Source organism: Elephas maximus, chromosome 25 (genome assembly GCF_024166365.1).
Source record: "Elephas maximus indicus isolate mEleMax1 chromosome 25, mEleMax1 primary haplotype, whole genome shotgun sequence".
NCBI lineage: Eukaryota > Metazoa > Chordata > Mammalia > Proboscidea > Elephantidae > Elephas > Elephas maximus.
In genome coordinates this window covers 28,248,329-28,270,498 of record NC_064843.1, presented here as the reverse complement: position 1 = coordinate 28,270,498, position 22,170 = coordinate 28,248,329, and the positions used below count along the sequence as shown (strand labels likewise).

General features: G+C 45.1%; 1 protein-coding gene across 5 annotated transcripts in view; it reads right to left on the bottom strand.

Annotated features, from left to right (window-relative positions):
• Positions 1–2,788: 2,788 nt before the first annotated feature.
• Positions 2,789–22,170, bottom strand: part of ZHX3 (zinc fingers and homeoboxes 3) — a 130,991-nt gene continuing 111,609 nt past the window's right edge. For all 5 annotated transcript variants that reach the window (XM_049869972.1, XM_049869971.1, XM_049869973.1 and 2 more), the window contains 3 exons: positions 8,446–11,452; positions 3,091–3,159; positions 2,789–2,975 (listed from right to left, as the gene is read on the bottom strand). In XM_049869972.1, the coding sequence (XP_049725929.1) occupies positions 2,965–2,975; positions 3,091–3,159; positions 8,446–11,302 (2,937 nt within the window). In that variant the 5' untranslated portion in view covers positions 11,303–11,452 and the 3' untranslated portion in view covers positions 2,789–2,964. The remainder of the gene's footprint in view (positions 2,976–3,090; positions 3,160–8,445; positions 11,453–22,170) is intronic.

Below are 22,170 nucleotides of genomic sequence, written 5' to 3'. Positions count from 1 at the left end.
AGTCCAAGTGCATGCAGAGAAGGGGGAAAGATTAGTCACTTTGTAAAATAGGCTTTTCTTTCAGAGACTAATCCCACCCCCACCCTCCTCAACTTTGCAGCCCACAGACGGCCTTCTACAGAAGGCCACGACACAGAATTTAACCCTTCGGCTGTGTGCAAAACCACAGTGATCGGTCTGGCCACCAGGCCACAGGACTGGCTGCTGCTAGAGCTATCCTGCCAGCCCCCACTACCACCTCGTGGGGCTGTGCCACTGGTGAGATCCCAATTTCCTGGCTAGTAAGGGTATTCCTATATGCAGGGTTGGCTGCATTCATGGTTTTGCACCCAAAGTCATGGGTACCTGCTACAGTCTCCCTTTAAGCACTCGTGTGATGACCCAACTGCCTCCTTCACCGTCACGTTTGATCAGCTCATTCTGTCAAACCTAGAGCCCAGACCACATTCACACCGACCCCAGTTCAGGAGCACAGGAAGAAGTGGGGTCTGTCCAGTCTGCTGTGCTCCTTAGCTGGGCAGTCTTGTCTTCTTGTCATGGCCCTGGCCATTGGGTAGGACCAACATCTGAGAGAAAAACACACCGAGATGGGCAGCACCGTAACCTTCTCACCTTAAAGACAAGCTAAGGTTGGGTGCTCTCTCTGTCCTGCATTAACTTATCCACCATGTAGTTGGGTAGTTGGGTGTTTTTTTTTTTTTTTTCCTGTTTGGTTGTAAATTCAATGTGAGTACAAATAAAATCATCAGGAAAATCCTCTGTAAAGACATAGCCCTCGGGCCTGTGCATGCAGGCTCTGGAAGTGGTACCGGCGGGGGTCTGTAGGCGAGGTGCTGGGAGACTCTGCAGACACTTGGAGATGGCTTCAGGCCAGGCTGCCCCAGCACATTCAGTGTCCCGGCACTCCCTCCAACACAGGCTCTTTCCCCCAACATCTGTGTGCCGCTCAGGTCCTCAAAGGTACACGATGTACGTTGTGTGAGTAAAGTATCAAGGGAGTATTTGCACATATATGTGTATATGTAGATTGATCTGCACGTACATAAACGCTAAAGGGAAAATTCCAGGTGTCTGTTCTCTGAAGGAAGGAGTCAACTGCCATTCAGAGCCTGGGGCATTCCTCAGACAGGCTTTTGGGACCACAAAGCTCTCACTTCCAAAATGGAAAAGATACAAAAATAGGTTGCAAAACTTGCCAAGTGTTCACAGGTCATCTTTTTGAGACAAATATGAGGTGGTTTCTATTGGGAGGGCAGGGAAGCGGGCACTTTAAAAGAACGTTAGTTCAAGGGCCGTTGGTTCCCAAAGACAGCTGGCTACTGGAAGGCAGAGGTGCTACCACCGTCCTCCTAGTGAGTCTGGTTCCCTGGGTGGTGTGGAGGAGAAGGCAAAGACTAAGGTACCACCATGATTTCTTGCCCAAAGCCCTGCCCTCTCTCTGGGGTCCCCTAGTCCTGGCCACCCAGCCCGGGCCCCAGGAGAAGTATATCCTCGAGGCCCTGGGACATGTGGCTTGGCACTCTGGGAAGAAGGTGGTTTCTAAGAGGAGTGACAGATGATATGTCTTCTGCCATCCCCACCCTCTACCTGCTGCTCTCAGAGAGCCAGTCTTGGGAGAGGAGGGATTTACAGTCTGTACAGGTTGGCATTCATGTTTTCCAATGTTTCAAAGGCACCTTTTCATATGATTTGAGGCTATGAGGGTTCAGGCTAAAGTAGGTAGAGATCGTGTTTCCAAGGTTGGGGGTGTGAAGATGGAATGTTTAAGAACATCCTCACAGTGATGTCTAGTGCCGCCTAGCACACCAGCCAGGCCCCTGGCACAGAAGGGCAGGGACAGTTTGGCCATTTTGTCAGAAATCCCCACGTGCAGGCCTTTGTGCTGAAGGCACCCCGGCTCTGATAACTACACAGTCCCTGAATCCCTTCAGTTCTCGCTTCCACTACCAGGCAAGTGTGGCTCTTCCTTTGCAAACCATGTGAAACTTTAAAGTGAGTATGGATAAAGTGCTCTGAAAAAGGTAGCGGCCAAAACTATAGGCCATGGTTATACACCTTCATTTGCCCCCTTCCCATTTCCTTTTTCAGTTTTCTTCTCATTCTCAAAGTGGCTAGATGGAGGGGAGCGGGGTGGAAGGCAGGGACCGAGGGCAGTACATGAGGCTTAACAATAAATGTTTCTATAGTTGATCTGATAACTGAAAAATTATGGTCCATGATTCAAACTTCCAAGAAAAAGCACGAAGCAAATCACCAGTCTGACTTTTAAACTGAGGGTGACAGTGGGCTCTGTACCGACTGTCCCATAAGGCAAGGCAAGCCTGGCATAAAACATTGCTGGCCACTGCTCAGCACAGAGAAATCTCTTCAAAAGTGCTGCATCCCTCGAGGAACGCAAAGGAAAGCGGGGCCACAGGGGCTCTGGACGTAGCTCTGAGTGCAATAACCCTGCACCACCATGGTGGTGGCAGGGGGCGGGCAGGGGGGCGGGGGGGGGGCAGGTGAGGCGGGGGGGAGGTGTGGCTCCAGCGATCTCCAGAGAACAGTCACAGGGCATTTTCAGAGATGACGTATAAGACAATGCACTGTTTGCTAACCAAAGTTTCTACGTAATGAAAGTGTTTATAATCTGATGTTTTATTAAATGTGTATAAGCGGATGTGTATCTGAAAAAGTTGATTCTGTGTCTAGGAATATGAAGTCTGAACTACTGTGGCAGGCAGAGGAAAGGCCCTACATTTTAGGAGGAAGAACTGACAGGAAGCCCGTTTCCCGCTTGCTCGGTGGTGGCAGCTGATGGTGGTGGCGGCGGGCTCTGGGCTGGCTGCGAGGCCACTGGGCAAGCTCTTCGATGCCCAGCACCCAGGCATGGGAACGGCATCAGGCAGCAGGGTCAGGTTTGGCCCTTGGGTGTGGCAGGCGGCATCCCAGGCTGGCCAGTCCTTCACAGTAATCGGTTCAAATTCAGTCTATTTCTGAGGAGAAAACACATGCCTGTCATCTCCATGGCAGTTACTGCTCGTACAGCCCCCAAGGCAGCCTGGTCCTGGCCACGCCAGGGTGGTGTCACTGGCTTTGGGGACCACTTACCTCCATGTGCAGTGTCTTCTGGTCGGCCGCTCTTCCCACTTCCCAGTCGGAGGGTATGTGAAAAAGCACCTGTGGGTTACAGACATGATGCTGCCTAAGTCTGGCAAGGCCTTCAGACTCCCTGGGACCACCGCCAAGGCCAGGGTGACAGCCAGAGCAGCAGCTCCTCTTGTGCAGGCCCTCCTCTAACCCTGGCTCACCTTGGCCCAGCTGCCCAGGCCACCCCTCTGGAGCCCTGTCCCAGTGTGCCTTATCCTGCCCTCTTCCCGTCAGGCTCTCCAGAACACACTGCTCGATTATAAAGGCATGGGGTCTGGCTTCTGATATATATCCTACTGATGTCTTCCTTTATGGCTTCCAACCCTAAGTCAGCCATTCAGAGGTTCATCATCTGCGGTGCTCACAGATTTGGCCCCTGCACTGGGCTGGCTGAGAAAGCTGTGGGAAGCGGGTGCGGATGAACAGACAAGCCTTTCCTGTAGCCCGCTGTTATCTGCCTCAGAGAGAAGGGGACGATGCCATGATGGCATGGCCACTCCCACTGGAGCCCACTGAGGAAAGCACTTCATTGTGCTTGTGACTCAAACCCCCAACCCCTTCGTCAGTTCAGCTTTTAGAAGATACTTGTTCAAATTTCCTCATCTCTCTTGAGCGTGATGCCCTGGCCCACTTGTTATCAAAGGACAACCAGAGCTGGGTGCAGCCTAAGAGCACTTGGGTCAGCTTGGACAAAGCCTCTCAGGTGAGTGGGGAGAGACAACTTGCTCCGCTTCCAGCCACATGAAGCCTCCCTCCCAGCACTCCAGCTCTGGGACACGCCACCAGCCACTGTATGAAGCCAGCTGTGAGCTCTGGGGCCTGGAGAAGGGAGCATCTTTCCCAGTGAGGACATAGCCAGAGCTGGAAGGCCAGCAAGGGGCTGATATATCTGCGGGGCCATGGCCCTATGTGCTCATTCCCAACTGCTGACCAGGGACTCTGGGCTCCACTGGGCATTGCTCCCACTGTGGGCTTCGCAGAGCAGGCCTCCCCGACTCTGTGAGCACAACAAGAACAGGCTTTCTTCAAATGCTGAACAGACAACATGGCTCCCCTCCAAGATGATGGGCAGACTTGGAAGGCTTTTTTTCCTTAAGTGAGGAGGAAACAACAGCACAACTAGGTTTCAAACTGTCATCTTCAAATGAGCTTAAAATACTCTGAGAAAGAACAGGATTTTGATCCTTTCTACAGGTCTTAGGTAGAAAGTAACTGGGTGGAGGAGCTGGGATCTGCCAGGCCAAAGTAAACAAAGTCAGCTGTGGCACAAAAACAAGGTGATACCATCCAGGAAATGCTGGGGAACCTCTGAGGGGCGAGGGCAGGGTGCTGTGCTTGGCTGTGGGGATGAGACCCCCAGGACAGGGTCCAACACTGATGCTGCTTGTGACAGAGTCCTCAATTCCATGGACGTTTTCTGGGTGTTTTCCTGCACCCTCGAGCGGCTCTTTTGGGACTGCCCCAACACATCCCTTCAGCTTCTTGGATGCTGCTCCCCTCTGTCTGCCCAACCTCTTGGACCTCCCTCCTCTGTCTCCCTGATCTGCTCCTCAAAGCTTCCTCCAGGAAGGTCCAGCTGCTCTCCCAGTCCCACCCACCTAGCTGCAGACACCCACACCTCTCTCTCCAGTCCTGACCTTCTCCCAGATCTCCAGACTCATAGCCAGTGCCTGCTGGAGAGGCCCGCAGAGAGGTCTCCAGAGGCTCAAAGGCAAAAGGTGCAAACCGTCCTCTCTTCCCAGACATGCTCCTCCCTGAGTTCTCTTCCTCAGTCAAGGGAACCATCCACCAACTGCTATTCAAGCTGGAAATCCAGAATCATCTTTGCCTCTACTCTCTCTCAATCACCAAGTCCCCGCGTTTCACTTACTAAAGCCCTTCTGTTCCCTTTCCTTCAAAAGAATCAGAGTGACCTTTCCATTTAAAGAGCTGCGGCGGTGGCCGGGCATTCTACACACATCGCACTTACTTCTCCCCAAACCCATCAAATACCCAGCAGCACCACCGTCTTACAAAGGAGGATGTTGTGGCTCAGCAAGTCCAGTAACTCATCCAAGGTCACCGAGCTGGTAAGTGGTGAGTGGGCCCTGTCTGACCCTCAGGCCCACACCTGCCCCTAGGCCACGCTTTCTCCGTTTCTACCATCCCAGCTGGTCCAGACCCTCAGCACTGCTCACCTGGAGGAGGATGAAGTCTTCTTTACCGGCCTCCCTCCCTCTAGTCTTGCCTCTCTCAGTCCACCCACTGAGCTGCCCAGGTGACCTCTAAAGCAAACACAGGTGACTTTATCATCTGGAAGCATCAAAACCCAGGAGCCTCAGAGCTGAAGAAAAGCTCTGTTCAAAACTTGTTTTCTGCTTATACCTGGCCAGGAAAAGAGGTGACCATGCTTGAAATTCAGTGGGAAAAAGTACCTAGTAGGTACCCTGGCATTTATGTTTCTTTAAACATTGGTCCCTAGTGAGTCTTCACTGTAATTCCTTTGCCAATGTTTTTAATCATTAGAAGTTGACTATTAGGAAGTCGATTTGGCGCTTCCTTCAAAAGCTAGAAATAGAACTACCATATGATCCAGAAATCCTATTCCTTGGAATATATCCTAGAGAAATAAGAGCCTTTACACAAACAGATATATGCACACCCATGTTCATTGCAGCACTGTTTACAATAGCAAAAAGATGGAAGCAACCAAGGTGTCCATCAGCAGATGAATGGATAAATAAATTATGGTATATTCACACAATGGAATACTACGCATCGATAAAGAACAACGATGAATCTGTGAAACATTTCATAACATGGAGGAACCTGGAAGGCATTATGCTGAGTGAAATTAGTCAGTTGCAAAAGGATAAATGTTGTACAAAACCACTATTATAAGAACTCGAGAAATAGTTTAAACAGAGAGGAATATATTCTTTCATGGTTATGGGAGGGAGGGAAAGGGGTATTCACTAATTAGATAGTAGATAAGAACTATTTTAGGTGAAGGGAAAGACAACACACAATACAGGAGAGGTCAGCACAACTGGACTAAACCAAAAGCAAAGAAGTTTCCTGAATAAACTGAACACTTCGAAGGCCAGCGTAGCAGTGGCAGGGGTTTGGGGACCATGGTCTCAAGGAGCATCTAGATCAATTGGCATAATATAATCTATTAAGAAAACATTCTGTGTCCCACTTTGGAGAGCAGTGTCTGGGGTCTTAAATACTAGCAAGCGGCCATCTAAGATGCATCAATTGGTCTCCATGCACCTGGAGCAAAAAGGAGAATGAAGAACACTAAAGACACAAGGTAATTATGAGCCCAAGAGACAGAAAGGTCCACATAAACCAGAGACTGCATTAGCCTGAGACCAGAAGGACTAAATGGTGCCCAGCTACAACTGATGACTGCCCTGACAGGGAACACAACAGAGAACCCCTGGGGTAGCAGAAGAGCAGTGGGTTGCCGACTCCAAATTCTCATAAAAAGACCAGACTTAATAGTCTGACTGAGACTAGAAGGACCCCAGTGGTCATGGTCCCCAGACCTTCTGCTAGCCCAAGACAGGAACCATTCCCAAAGCCAACTCTTCAGATAGGGATTGGACTGGACAATGGAATACAAAATGATACTGGTGAAGAATGAGCTTCTTGGATCAAGTAGACACATGAGACTATGCTGGCATCTCCTATCTGGAGGGGAGATGAGAGGGCAGAGGGGGTCAGAAGCTGGTGGAATGGACACAAAAAGGGAGAGTGGAGGGAAGGAGTGTGCTGCGTCATTAGGGTGAGAGCAATTAGGAGTATATAGCAAGGTGTATATAAATTTTTTGCATGACAGATTGACTTAATTCGTAAACTTCCACTTAAAGCACAATAAAAATTAAAAAAAAAAAGTGGAAGGATAAAAGCTTAAGGCAAAAAAGAAAATTTGACTATTACATGCTACCAAAGAATTATAATTTAATAAAATTTTAATTAAAAATTATAATTAAAAAAATAAATTGGTCTGCATGCTAAATGCTCTAAGCCCCAGAAATTCATGCTGTCTTGCTAGTAGATTCAAAGCCAACAACAACAAACAACAACAACAACAAAAATTTGCCATCCAGTCCATTCTGACTCATAGCAACCCTACAGGACAGAGTAGAACTGCCCCATAGGGTTTCCAAGGAGTGGCTGGGGGATTCAAACTGCCGACCTTTTGGTTAGCAGCCAAGCTCTTAACCACTGTGCCACCAGCAGAGCTCCTAGATCCAAAGCCAGGAACGGGCATTCCATGGGCAGCAGGCATAGTGCTAAAGAAGGCACCCAAGGGTCTCCTGCAACTGGCCCTGTGAACCTAAACGCTGGTGCCACGTGGTGGTCCCATGAAGATGTCACTAACTCAGGCCCCCTGACGTTTCTGAGGGCCTTGAGGAAAAACAAGGTCAAGTCCAGAAACAGCAGAGCCCAGAATCAACTTCTAAAGGCTCAAATGCCAGATAATCTGAGAATTCAAATACTTCATCAGCTTCCACAGGCTCCTGTGAAAAGCTAAAGTGCCTCTCTCCTGACCACCCTGTGAACGGGCTTCTAATGAGGAGACAAATACCAGAAGGGTGGAGAGGGGGAGAGGCTGGAAACTCAACTGGGGACCAAAAATCTAGAAAATCAACACCTGATAACGTGATTTGTCTGTGGTTTCAAAACTGTGGCTTCAAAAAAAATAACCTAAATTTTATTTTCAGGCACTAAAATTCCGTGATCCAGAGAAGCTAAGGAACAAAATTCAAGCTTTTGATTCCACATTCGTCTAATAGGGGAGGTTATCTTCCATTATGATAAACATTTCTTCTATATCAGGAACAACAATAAAAATGTAAAAGACAGGATTTTCAGGATTAAAAAAAATTTTTTTTTTTTCATCTCTCTAAGGACAATTACAGGTTTTCTTTCCTTTGGTTCACCTATTTGAGTTAAACATCTTCAAAAATCCTGTGTCTGTCTCCTACCCAGTGGTTATGATTCTACTGGATTCGGATGATATTTTGACCTTTTGCTTTTCTTTGTGCTTTCCTCAGAATCCTCTTCTCCTGCTGCTGTGAAACCTCTAGAAAAGCTCAGACCTCTGTAGTTTCACCATGTTCTTTCCCTTGTAAAGGTTTAAAATAAAACAAACCAAACAACTCTCAACCCTTCCTTTATCATATTATGCTACAGCGGCTTCTGCTGTCAGCTGTCCCCTGAAGAGGCAGGCGGTTGGTCCTGCCGTATGATAAATTCAGCCCTGCCCTTAGCGTGTCCTCCCCTTACTCACAGAGAATACCGTGGTTCCCATGGATTCCTTACCCAGCTGAGGTCCAGCCTGGGGACTCGCGGTGTCAAAGGGCTCTGAGCTGGCCTCAGGGGCACTCGGCTCCCATGACTCACTGCTCTCGGACACCTCTGAATAGGTGTCACCCATCCCTTTGTGAACTGCCGCAGGCTCGCTGGCGCTGGGACCCTGGTCCTCACTGCCCGTGTCTGCCACAGCCCGAGTCTCCTCGCCCATCTTCTCAGCAAACCACTGTTTGACCTGCTGCGAGTTCATCTGGGTCTTGTCACAAAGGCTCTGCAGGTCCTCCTCACACAGCATCTTGTGTGTCATGTAATAGTCCTGCAGCAGCTCCCGGTTGCCAGGAGCAATGACCAGCAGCCCTGGCGGGAAGTTGCCCCGCTTGTAGTCTTCGTACCACTTGAGCTGGCCATTCTTCAAGGCGTACCTGCTGTCCCCGAACCAACGCACCACCTCCGACCGCGGCAGACCTGTCTGGGCCATGATGGAGTCATAGTCTTGGTTGCTGGGCCACTGGGTCTGCACAAAGAGCTGCCGAAGCAAGTGCCGCTGCTGGGCTGTCTTTCTGTAGCTGACCTTGCCTAGGGGCTGCTCTGCCAGCTTGCTCGCCCCATCATCCTCAGACTCACAGGCACCCAGCACTGGGAGCTCGCTCTTACCATTGGCCTCTGTGACCCGCAGGTTCTTGAGGTTGATTTTGATGGGGCTGACTTTGCGCTCTGCCAGGGAGTAGCCGCTCGGCACTTCCAAGGAGCCGTTTTCACCGGTGACCCTCAGGTCACCAGCTAGATCCTCCTCCCCAACCTCATCCTCAGCAGCCTCCTCTTCCTCCTGAGAGGTGTTCTCATCAGCCTTCTTGGTCTCCTCAGCATTCACCTTTTTTCTTCTCTCTGAAAACCAGCTGTCAATTTCTCTTCTGGTCATTTTGGTTTCACTTCTCAGGCGGTCCAGTTCCTCATCGAGAGGAAGGGGGTTTTGTGCAAAACTGCTTTCCAGAATTTTGAGCTGCTCAGGGGCTCTCTCCTTGTATTTGGTTGGTGTGAAGTCAGGGGTCTGGTGCCAGGACTGCCGTTTGGCAGAAGGGTGGGTCACTAGTGTGGCCGCTGTTGGGACACAGGTTGCCTCGGGGGCTTTGGACAGCGGGGTGAAGGGCACCTCTGGGGCAGAGTCCACGATGATGGCGCCTTGGTCGCCGGGCATCATGGGTCTGGAGCCCTTCAGATTCCGGCAGTGGTAGCGCCGATCACTGAACCATTTCCGCACCTCTCTCGTGCTGAGGCCGGTCACTTTGGTCAGATGCTCCACTTCGCTCTGTCCCGGGAACTGATTCCGACAGAAGCTACCTTTCAGAGCTGACAGCTGTTCATGAGATTTCTTATTTTTGTAGATGCTAGCATCCAGGAAGGCTTGGGAAGTTATGCTGGGGCACGCCGTGAGGAGGGACTGGGCTGTGTTCACCACCTTCACAGCCGACGACGTATTTGAACACACAGTGTTAACAGGTGCAACGGTGGGCTGCTTGGGGACAGACGTAACCGCCAGGGGGAGAGATGAACTTGGTGCTTGCAACCCATTGGCCATCAGTGGCTGAGTGACAAGAAGTCCCCCTGCTGTGCCCTCTGGCTGTCCCACGACTTGACCTGGTAGAGCAGCCTGGATGAGATGCTGGACGTTGCCAGCATTAGCCACCAGGGGAGTATTTAAAACGGTGATTGTGGGCTGAGGTACAGACTGAATGACTGTATTGAACATCTTTTTCCGGGCATCCTCAATCTCCTCAGGGGACCAGCTGATACCCTGCTTCAACCTTTGGGCTGTGAACCAGATCTTGAGCTGTTCTTCTGGATACTTGGTCACCACAGTCAAATAGCAGAGCTCAGCTTTGGTTGGGTAGGGGAACTTGTGGAAAGAGTTCTTCAGGAAGCTGTTGGAGTCCATGGCCGCGTTGTATGTTGGAATGCTGCTCAGGGGGATCATCACTTTGGGCAGGGACTTGGATGTGGGCAGTGGCTGGTGGGCATGGTGCTGGCTGTGCTCTGGGGGCTGCTGCTGGAGGGAGAGGAGCTGTGCTATACCAGCTGGCAAGACTGGGACTGTTCCTATCAGGGGCCCGTTGGCTGCATGAGGGGGTTTTGCTGAGCTGCCAGATGCCTGGCTAACTGGAACTGCCCCATTGATGGAGTGGTCTCCCTCTTTCACTTCTGTTTCCACATTTGAAGGGTTTGGTAAGGCCTCACCAATGGGCTGATTAGGCACGTTTTCCTTAAGCGTATGAATTTTTTTGGCTTCAGCTTTGCCTTTCATTATCTTCATGATTGGAGTTTTGGTAATGATGATTTCAGCCTGCCCATCGGTCCCTTCAGTGCTGGGCTCCCCTGGTAGGTCAGGAGTGCTGATGTTCTCGGGGATGCTCTGCTCCACAGCTACATGATTGTCTGGCTTGGCCACATTCCACACAAAGCTGGCTTCCCCTGAGTGACACTTAGCGTTGTGCAGGGAAAGCCCTTCGGGGGTTTTTGCCAGAAAACTGCATTCAGTACATACAAACGTCGGTTCTTTATTAAAGTCTGTGTGCGCTGAGTTCATGTGTCCCACGAACTGGGTCATGTCCTGGGATCTGAAGTCACAACACTTACAGGAATATGAGTACCCGTCCAATGTGCTCCGATGCCCGTTGGCCAGCGTAGCGCCGTCAGTGCTGCTGATGTTCTGGACTGCCTCGCTGCTGGCAGCAGGCGCTTCGGGGAGCAGATCCTGCTGGGACCCTTCAGGCAAAGCCTCAGTGGGCTGGGCCTCTGCGCTGGCAGCCTGCAGCGCCACCGTCTTCACGGGGATCATGCACGGTGTGGTGGATTTCCTCTTGCTGGCCATGGCGACGATCACTCTGGTGCTCAGCCGTGAGAGCTCTTCCCAGCAAAGGCTTCACAGACCCAGCTTCTGTTGCGCCCTGAGGGCCAAAGAAACCATTTCCAAGAGCAGCTTTTTCAGCTGTTTGCAGAAAGCAGCTTTTCCCTATTAAACCTGAGGAGGAAGAAAAAACAATGATTAGAGGCTCTTAAGCTCTGTCTGCACTTCTTAGCTACCTAGACACGCTCCACTGCAGCCCTTGTATCATCTAGGTCTTTTCATGAGAAGTTCATCAGCAGCTTGGATGTGAGGTCTGGGTCAGGAGGCCCCCAAACTCTGACAAAGCAGTGCCCTAAAGAATGCCCTGGGATATTCTAACACCATTTGATAGACTGAAACAATGTTTTTTGGCTTTATTTCCCCTATAGGGTCACTATGAGTTGCAATCGACTTGATGGCAACGGATTTGGTTTATTTACTTATTTATTTTATCTTTGCTTTACCATTTCAACTCAGAGTGAAAAAAAAAAAAAAACACCCTCTTTTGGACCTTCAAATTAATTCTGACCATGTCAGAATGGGAACAAAAGATCCTAGTGTAATTCTTGTTTAAACGTTTGGGCCAACAAGGGTTTTCCTTTCTGCAGCCTTCTCACATATGAGAACAAACCCACTGCCATCGAGTCAATTCCCACTCACGGTAACCTGACGTGTGTAAGTGTGTAAAACAGAACTGCCCTCACTGATTTTCAAGGCCGTGACCTTTTGGAAGCAGATCACCAGATCTTTCTTCCAAGGCATGTCTGGGTGGGTTGCACTTAATCGTTTCCACTATACAAGGACACCCTATGTGAATAAGATGCCACCCATATCTCCTCCCAGCCAGGCCCAGAGACCAAGTTAGCTGCAGTGTCAATGGGGGACAGGAGGGGTGGCAGCTGCTATGGGAGCCAGGCCTTTGTGTGGCCCTTCCCTGCCTGCTGTCCTACCACAGCCACTCCAGACCAAGGGGGTGTACCCCGGCCCACTGTCACTCAAATGAAGCCAAAGGTCAGAGTGTTGAGGGATCCACAGATCCAGTCATGGCCCAGCCAGCTGTATGTTCCTTCTCTGGGTCTAGCCTCACATCAGGTGCACACATCTCACATGGCTTTGTATTGTGCTTATTTTTTTATTTTTATTTTCTTTCAGTTCTTCTATTGTTCCTTAACAATAATAACAACAAAAAACCTCTTAAATCTTTGATTCATCTGAAAGTGATTTCAAAAGCTGGAGTGATCAATTTCCTTGAATGTAAAATAACTATCATAATAATTACTTCATGAGATGCCATGGTTCAGTCTATTTCAGGGATTCCCATTATTAATATTAATATCATAAACATCGTTACCTTTCTTTTTAGCAAATTATAATGCTGCTAATGACTAAAATAATAGTAATTCTATTACCAAAATCAAGTTCTCATCAGTGTTTGGATTTGATATAAAAATGTAAAAATTACATTTAAAATTAAACTAAATATCTTTATTCAAGTTCTTAGTAAATAAACATAGCAAACTATTTTTTTATAAGCCTAATCCTGATGGTTAAAAGAAAATTATGATAATAAAAATAATTACTATTAAAAAAAAAAGGTTGTCATTTCCCCTCGCTGATGTGGAATGTCATGCACACATTTTTTTACTTATTTTTATTATAAAAATAAAATATCAATAGTCAATAATTGAGAAAATAAAACCATTTATAATTTCAGTATACCCTTCCATATAGCGAAAATATTTTATACATAATTTTAATTATAATGGGCATGCTTATGTGTTTTTGGTTTTAAACTGAACATTACATCATAAACATTTATTGCATAAGCTTCACAGTTAAAACCTTTGACAGCTGCTAATAATATAGCTCAATGGACTTAAGCCACCCCTCAGCCCCACTGAACAGTCTGCCTGCCCAAATTCCACTTACAGGTGACAGTGAAATGAACACTTTTGGGCACATAGGACATCTTACTTCTATCAGGTTATAGCCTGAGGCCAAGTGGACAGAAGTGGGATTTCTGTTTCTTTCTATATAATTGGTAACATTTAAAATCAAGCGCTTTACACTTCTGAAACAGGAAAACTGAGAATAATAGTTACGTTCTCAGTGGAAAAAAAATCAGCTGTTCAGACAAGTCACTGAGGCTTGTTCCCATAATGACGTGGTCGCACTATCTTTCCACATCAGCGTCTGTAGCTTTACCAGTTGTTTAACCCACTGCCATGTCCTGACGTTCAGATGTGCCATAGTTTACTTAACCCACCCCCCCAAAAAAACTCATTGCTGTCGGGTCAATTCTAGCTCATAGCGACCCTATAGGACAGAGTAGAACTACCCCACTGGGTTTCCAAGGAGCAGCTGGTGGATTCAAACTGCAGACCTTTTGGTTGGCAGCCAAGTTAGCAGCCAAGCTCTTAATCACTGCACCAGCAGGACTCCTGTTACTAGCCATCTGCATTTCTGCAGTTATCAACTACTGCAGACAAGGGCTCAGTGACTGTCTCTGCACGTGTTTTTGTGTGTTTGAGAATTACTGAACTTCTGAATTTCTTACAAGTGAAATTGCTGTGGCAAAGGGCAGAAACATTTAAAGTACTATGAGCAAAATACCAACTTATCTTCCAAACACATTGTGCTGATTTTCTCTCTGTCCACCAGTGAATGAAAGTATCCTCGTTGTCACCGGGTATGATGAACATGTTCAGTGTTGGTTAACTGAATACATTAAAAAACTGGTCACTATCGTCTTAACCTGCACTTAATTTATGAGCGAGGCTGAGAATCTTTCCACACATCACTGACTATTCTGTAATAAACGACCTTTTGTCCATTTTTCTGTGGGGTTTTAAGAGTTTTTGATGTATTAAGGAAATTACTCCCTCATCATCTGTCACAGACAAATGATTTATGACATGATTGCAAGGATGTCTCCATATTAGGAAACGTCCAATGTAATTTCATTAATAAATTAAACAAGCAAAACCAAAATAGTATTTAATAAGATTAAATTCTCGTTCTTAAGATTTTGGAAGTGAAGAAAAAAAGAAGGAAATGTCCTTTGGCAGATATAAGGTATCTATAAGAAACCACAGCAAACATTATACCTAATAGTGAAACATTCCAATCAGGGACAAAGTAAGGACTCTCACTTTCATCATTCACCATTGTAGTGGGGCTCTTTGACAGTAAAATACAGTAAGAAAAAGAATTATGAGGAATAGACAGTAGGAAACAAAGAAACGAACCAGCAATATTTGCACATGAGGGGATTGTCTAGTGAGAAAATTCCCTGACAAACTACAATAGCTGAGAGAGTTAAATAAGCTGAGGAGATGCATTAGCAGCCCACACAATTCACTAAGTTTTCTATACACCGAAGATAACCAATTGGAGTAGGATATTGGGGGAGGGAGGGAGGCTCATTCACATTAACAGCAAAAGCTGGAAAAAACCTCAGAATAAACCTTATTAAGACACCTGTGGGCTCCAACACAGCAAAGACTGTGAGGATGGCACAGGACCGGGTAGTGTTTCGTTCTGTTGTACACAGGGTTATTACGAGTCGGAACCAACTCGATGGCACCTAACAACGCAATAAGACACATATAAAATCCATAGGACAATAGCTAACAAACTTTAATAAGAACAAAAAAGATGACAAATAAATGGAGGGTCACAGCATTTTCCTGGAGGTAAAGAGGCAAGAGTCTACAGAGGCTAGTTCTCTCTAATCTCTAAATTCAGTGCAATCATGATCACAATCAAATGTCATCAAGCAGAACAAATACTGTAAAATGCCTGTGGTAAAATCCGGGTGGGGAGTATATGGATGCTCACTCTAAAAGTCTTTCAACTTGTGTTCAAACTGTGTGTTTGAACATTTTTATTAAAAAAAATAAAAGTTGGGGGAAACACTATCAGGATTTATTACGGAATTTGACGGGTTGAATCTCAAACTTCTTTGGAAGGAAAAAGAACAAACTAGCTTTAAAATTTCTGAGAAAGAAGAACGAAGAGAAGCTGCTTTACCAGACATCAGAACATGTCTGAAGGCTTAGTAATTAAAATAGAGTACTGTTGGTATAAGAAGTGATGATGGATGAACAGGTCACCCAGACAGACTTTGTTCAAACATGAGTTTTAGCATACGAAAGCAGTGCTATTTTTAATCAGTTACAAAAGGCAGACAAATGAGTAAATATTAGGACAACTGAGTTTGATCCCTAACTCACATCATAAAATACGATAATAATTTCCAAATAGATTTAACAGAGAAACAAGCAAAATTACAAATACATTAGAAAAAACAATAGGAGGAAAAAAAATTTAGTTTTTTTGTATTTAAAAGTTCCTCCTATGCAAGATACAAAACCTGGAAGCCTCAAAAGAGTGACTGATTTGACTACATAAAAATAACAATCTTTGAATATTAAAGGAAACCATTATAAGGTTAAAACGCAAGTGACGCATGGGGATAAAATCTATAAAAACATGTATTATAAACAGCTAATATTTACAATGTATAATTGCATATAAATAAAAATAAAGACAAAAATATTAGAAAAAGGGGTAAAGAAAATGAGCAAGCAAAATATACAAGCTATAGAAAAAAAAAGCTATGAACTAGAAAAGATGCTTAACCTTACTAGTAATTAGGGAAATTAAACCAAATATGAGATTTTTCTCTCCTCGAAGGCAGCAAAAATCAGAAAGACCATCAGTGTTCATATACCATTAGTGAGAGTGTAAATTGTTGAAATTTTAATGAAGGTCAGTTTAGGAACAGTCATCAAAATTTTAAAAGGCTTATTCTTTGATCTATCAATTCCACTTCTAAGGATCCACATAGCCTGATGAAGCACAAGAGTACATGCACACACATGTTCACAAAGGTGTCAATAAGGTTGTTCACTGCATTGTCTGTTAGCAAGGACAATGTCCATTAGGAAGTGGTAAAATGAAAATAGTACACGTATACTAAAAATGAATTGCAGCCATTTAGAAGAAGGATAAAGACTTATGTGCACTGATATACATACATCCCCAAGACATTCTTAAAAAATAATAAAACATATAAGATGTTGAACAAGAAAATACATAACGTGGTTTTATTGTATAAAGAGCAATCAATCCACATTGACTTGTTTGAATATGAACAGAATAAAAATATTCCAAGATATATACCACTCTATTAAATGGTAAGTGGCTTTATTAGAAGGGAGAGGGGTTTTTACTTTTTTTTTTTTTTTTACTTTATGCCTTCTCTGGAGCCTGGTGGAGCAGTGGTTAACCGCTTGGCTGCTAATCAAAAGCTCAGCTGTTTGAGCCCACTAGCTGCTCTGAGGAAGAAAGATGTAGCAGTCTGCTTCCACAAAGATCACAGCCTTGGAAACCCCATCGGGCAGTTCTATTCTGTCTTACAGGGTCACTGTGAGTCGGAATCAACTCAAAGGCATAAAACAACAACTACCATGCCTTCTATATTGTTTGAATTTGTTACAATCATGTGACGCTTCTGTAATTTAAAAATAACAGTAAGGATAAAAATAAACTAAAATATCAGTGCCAGTGAGCCATATATATCCTGCAAATCGGGTGGCCAGCACTGGGAGCGCTGGTGAGATGCTTATTTTGAGTTGGGCAGTTGTGGTGTGACGTGAACTACCTTGTGTTTTTGTTCCTGTGTGTGTGAGAGAGAGAGATGTGGCATACCTACAGATCAAGAAGTAGGAGTGCCAAGGCTTTGTTGGAACTCTGCCCCTAATTGGTATCAATGCCTTATCATTTACTTGGCAAACTTGCCTTGTTGAAGTTATTCAACTAGAACAGTAACAGTGATTGCCATGGATTTGTGCGTACCAGGGAGGTGGAGGGAATCCAACCACTCATTGCTTTCAGTGGTCAATTTCAAAGCATTACCAGGGTTGATCACTTCAACTGATGAGGACCTTGACACCCTGAAATTCATAAAGGTACAATTTGATTAAGGTAGAATCCTCAGGAAATGCGGGGTTTTGACACTTGAAAACAGCTCTAGGTATCCCACTGCCGTCAAGTCGATTCCAACTCATAGCGACTCTATAGGACAGAGTAGAACTGCCCCATAGAGTTTCCAAGGAGCGCCTGGCAGATTCGAACTGTTGACCTCTTGGTTAGCAGCCGTAGCCCTTAACCACTATGCCACCAGGGTTTCCTGCTGTAGGTATAAGCATCTTATAAACTGCATATTTGTGTGAAGTTGTACTCAAAAGCTGAAAAAAATTAGTGAACCCACATGCACTGGAAATGTCCAAAAAAATTGCACTAGGGCCGCATGTGAAAAAAACCAAAAATCAGCAGATTTCCTTGTGACATAATGCCTCCTTGTTCTAGGATTCAGTCCTGGCCGTAAGTTATAAAACATATAGGTACCTCTGAGAGTGGCTGTTTGGCCTAATGAATCAAGTGATACTGGCAGCGGCTGTGGCCAGGACTATGAACCACTGCCGTAAACTGAAATAGGTTCCACCTAAAGGGACTGCTGCAGCTTAAGGTAACACCATATACGAGCGATCAATCTGCGATGATGGCGTCACTGCTATGCTAGAAGGAAAGCTGGGATCAGTTGTCCATGTAAAGAAACACATTGCGTAAATCACGATTATTCATTATGTGCTGAGCTGTCGCACACCTGCCTTTGCCTGCCTTAAAAACTGAAGGAGGCTCTGAGTAATCTGTGGGAGCTGTAAACACCAGAGGATTCGCTCTAAGTCACGGCTCCTCTGTGCTTTTTCTGCAGAAATGGGAGCCAAGCATGCCATCTTCCTTTTTCACATAGAAGCAACGAAGGCTTCTCCTAGCCATGATGCTTCTTCTCAACCAAGCAATAAATGATGTCCTCAGAAATAGGGCATTTATTCTTTCACTACTGCACATAACCCATTTGTTGCAGCACCTAAAATAAACTCAACATACACACATGAAAGGAGCTAAGACAAATAGGGTAACAAGCAGAGAGAAGTTATCTGCTTTTATTAGAAAGTGTCTTAATTGTCTAGTGCTGTTATAACAGAAATACCCCAAATGGATACCTTTAACAAACAGAAGTTTATTCTCTCACAGTTTAGGAGGCTAGAAGTCCGAATTCAGAGTGCCAGTTCCCAGGGAAGGCTTTCTCTGTCTGTCAGTTCTAAGAGAATGGCCTTGTCATCAATCTTCCCCTGGTCTAGGAGCTTCTCAGCACAGGGACCCTGGGTCCAGAGGACATGCTCTGCCCCTGGCACTTCCTCCTTGGCAGTATGAGGTCCCTCTTCTCTCTGCTGAATTCATTTTATATCTCAAAAGAGATTGACTCAAGATACAACCTAATCCTGTTGATTGAGTCCTGCCTCATTAACATAACTGCCTTTAATCTTGACTCATTAACATCACAGAGGTTAGGATTTACAACACATAGGATAATCACATCAGATCACAAAATGGTGGGAATCGTGGTCTAGCCAAGTTGACACACATTTTTGGGGGACACAATTCAATCCACAACAGAATGCATTCCAATTTGTATAAAGCATGTTGAAAAAATTAACTGCTTAAGAAAACAAATGTTATTTCCAAAAATGAAGGAATGACCAACCATCTCAATTGAAGTGACATGACATTTGCACCACTGAACGCCCCTTTATGTGGGATTCTAACATGGCCCAAACCCTCCACAACAAAAATCCACTGTCCCCATCAATGACACAGATACTGGGTCTATTCAGTTATCCCTGGATTCTCCCGGTGACTGGATAGAGGAGCAGCTCACAGAATTATGCACCAAAAGTCAAATCAAGTGGAGTTTGAGACAACAAGCCTGAGAATTTCTAACGCGCTCAGTTTCTTCAGCTGGAAGAGACTAGAAATAATCATGACATCTGAGACGATGAAGGAAGATTTTTCAACACTTTCACATGTCAAAGGTCATAAACTACTTAAATGCAACTTATGATGCATAACTTATAGTTTGTTTTTTGAACAATCATAAACGTTACAGCAGCAATCTCTTAGGCTAAGGATGTAATTGTTCTTGTATTTATTACTATGAAATTTTACAACTGCAATTCTACTTTAGTTCCTTCTATAGTCAGGAGAAAGGAGCCGTGGTGGTACAATGTTAAGTGCTTGGCTGTTAACCGAAAGGCAGGCGGTTCGAACCCACCGGCAGCTCCATGGGAGAAAAGACCTGGCAGTTTGCTCCTGTAAAGACAACAACCTATGAAACTCTATGGGGCAGTTCTACAGGGTCGAGATGAGTCATAATCAACTCCATGGCACGCAACAGTAACATAGTTAGGAAATAGCTGTTTTAGCAATTTTTGATAAAGGGGGTGAATGTAACTTGAAAACAAAAAGGTAAAGTTCACGAATCTCTGGAACATATGCTCTATTAGGGTGCTTCTAGCCCTGAAAGTCCATGCTTTGGTGATTTTACATCTTTGATTCAAATAGACTGGATCCTTGTTTAACTTTGTAAACTGGGTTGTCATATACTGGTAAATACCAGTAGGAGAGACTCTTTGCCTTTAAGAAGTTTATGACAACCTAAAGAGCTAAAGCAACAATTCTTATCATCCATTAACATCTGCAAACAGCCAGGGCAATACTAGCATGTCCTATGGCAAATCCCAAGCACTCGCTGCCAGTTTGCTGTATCTATTAACCTAGTCCCTGGGCCTCCCTAGTTAGTAACATTGGGAAACAGGACAAGATTTTTTATCCTCGTGTGAAAAGAGAAGTCAAGGATTGAACAAAAGTAATTGTTAAACTTTCCCCAGCACATCTGGTTGACAATAGAGAGATTAAAACTAGTTAAAACTTTAAAAATCCATCCTTCCTGAAGTTTACAGTTTATTCAAGCTGATTTTGTTAAATTTGGTAGATTGAAAACGGCAAACAAGAGAAACCAAACAAGAGCACAAAGTCTACTCAGGATGTTAAAGTAAGTGCTATGTTCAGTACAAATAAAAACTTCATTTGCAAACATGAGTCATGCCTCGTTTAAATCCTGAGTCTAACAAACAGTAAAAAGCCATTTTTTAGACAATCAGGGAAATGTGAACATGTACCGGTATTTTAGTTTATCTACTGCTATGTAAAAAACCAGCTCAAAAATTAGTGGTTTAAAAGAACAACAAGGCATTATATCTCATGATCCTACGAGCTGGGCTCAGCTGGGGGACTTTTTTGCTCTATACAGTATCTGCTGGAACCGGTATGTTCCAGGTGGCTTCTTCGCTCCCATCTAGCACACCTCAGCTGGGGTGTCTAGAACAGCTGGGGTGTGTGCAGGACTCACTCCTTCTCCACATGCCGACTTAGACTTCCTCGCAGCACGGTGCTCTCAGAGTAGTCAGACTTCTTACATGGTGCCTGACTTCCAAGAGAAAGGAAGCTGAAGCTGCCAATCCTCCTAAACACCAGGCCTCCAACTGGCAGTGTCACTTTCACCACACTCCACTGGTCAAAGCAAGTTACAAGGTACTTGTTACCTGTTGCCGTCGAGTCAGTTCTGACTTATATCAGCCCTATAGCACACAGAATTGCCCCGCAGGGATTCCAAGGAGCGGCTGGTGGATTCAAACTGCCGACCTTTTGGTTAGCACTTGTAGATCTTAACCACTGCGCCACCAGGGCTCAGGGGGATGGGAAATAAACCACCTCTTCATGGCAGGAGCTGTTATGCCCATACAGGGAGGAAAGTAACTGATGACATCATTTTTGGAGACCATCTACCAAGGACTGATATTAAGAAACTATTGTTAATATTGCAATGTGGGATAATGATATTTTGACTACATTAAAAACAAAATTTGTAATCCGTTAGTGATATACACTGAACCATTTATGGGTAGAACGATTTGTTACATAGAATTTGCTAACGACCTTGGCGCCCCCCCCGCCCCAGCCACTCTACCCCAAAATGGGTTTACGTGAAAGGAGATGAAACAAATTTGGTCATGAATTGTTCAAGTTGGGTTTGGATACATAAGGGTTCATTCTCGGTAATTCTGTGTATATTTAAAATTTCTATAATAAAAAGAATAAACAGACTTACTAAAAGAAAAGAAAGCTTAGACCATAAATGAAGCTTAAATTTATATTTTTAAAAAGTGTTTTGTTTCATTTTGAATGTTCCTCTCTTTCTTTCCTTTGGAAAACACTGGCCTTGGCCATGGACAACCAGATGCAACCGCGCACCTTACCACTGCCACAGCCAACACTGAAAAAAAATTGGATGGCTTTCTGGGAAGTTTCTGTGACCAACCGGAAAACTGAATTCACTTCAACTCCATCACTGGAAGTGCTTCCCAGTTTGTAAAGCACTTTCACCTCTACCTGCCATAGCCTTCTGAGTCTGCTATAACTGCCCCTTTCCTCATCTTAGCACTGAGGAGCTGCTGAGCAAGAAAGGGAAATGATATGATCAAAGTCACACAGCAGATTTGTGGTAGTCTGATATTCTGACTCTAAACCCTATGTTCTTTTTCAGGCCACTCTCAAATGCCTGCTGAACAATAAATTCACTACCTTGAATTATTTTTACATTTCATTCTAACAGAGGGCTCAAAGATTTGTACGTGTGGAATCATTCCAGTGTGGCTTTTTTTTTTTTTTTTTTTATTAAAAAGACTTGACAGGGCTATCATGATCCTTAACTTTTATAACCTTCTTACAGTGTCAGAAAAGAGAATGTATTATTTACTCCTACGTATGAATAGAGAACACTGTTTCAGTGGGGCCAAGTGATTAGACCAAGGTTAGTCAGCAGGGATCTATAACCAAAAGAACACAAGGGAAACCGTCCCTCCTCAGGAATGTGTGTGGGCAGG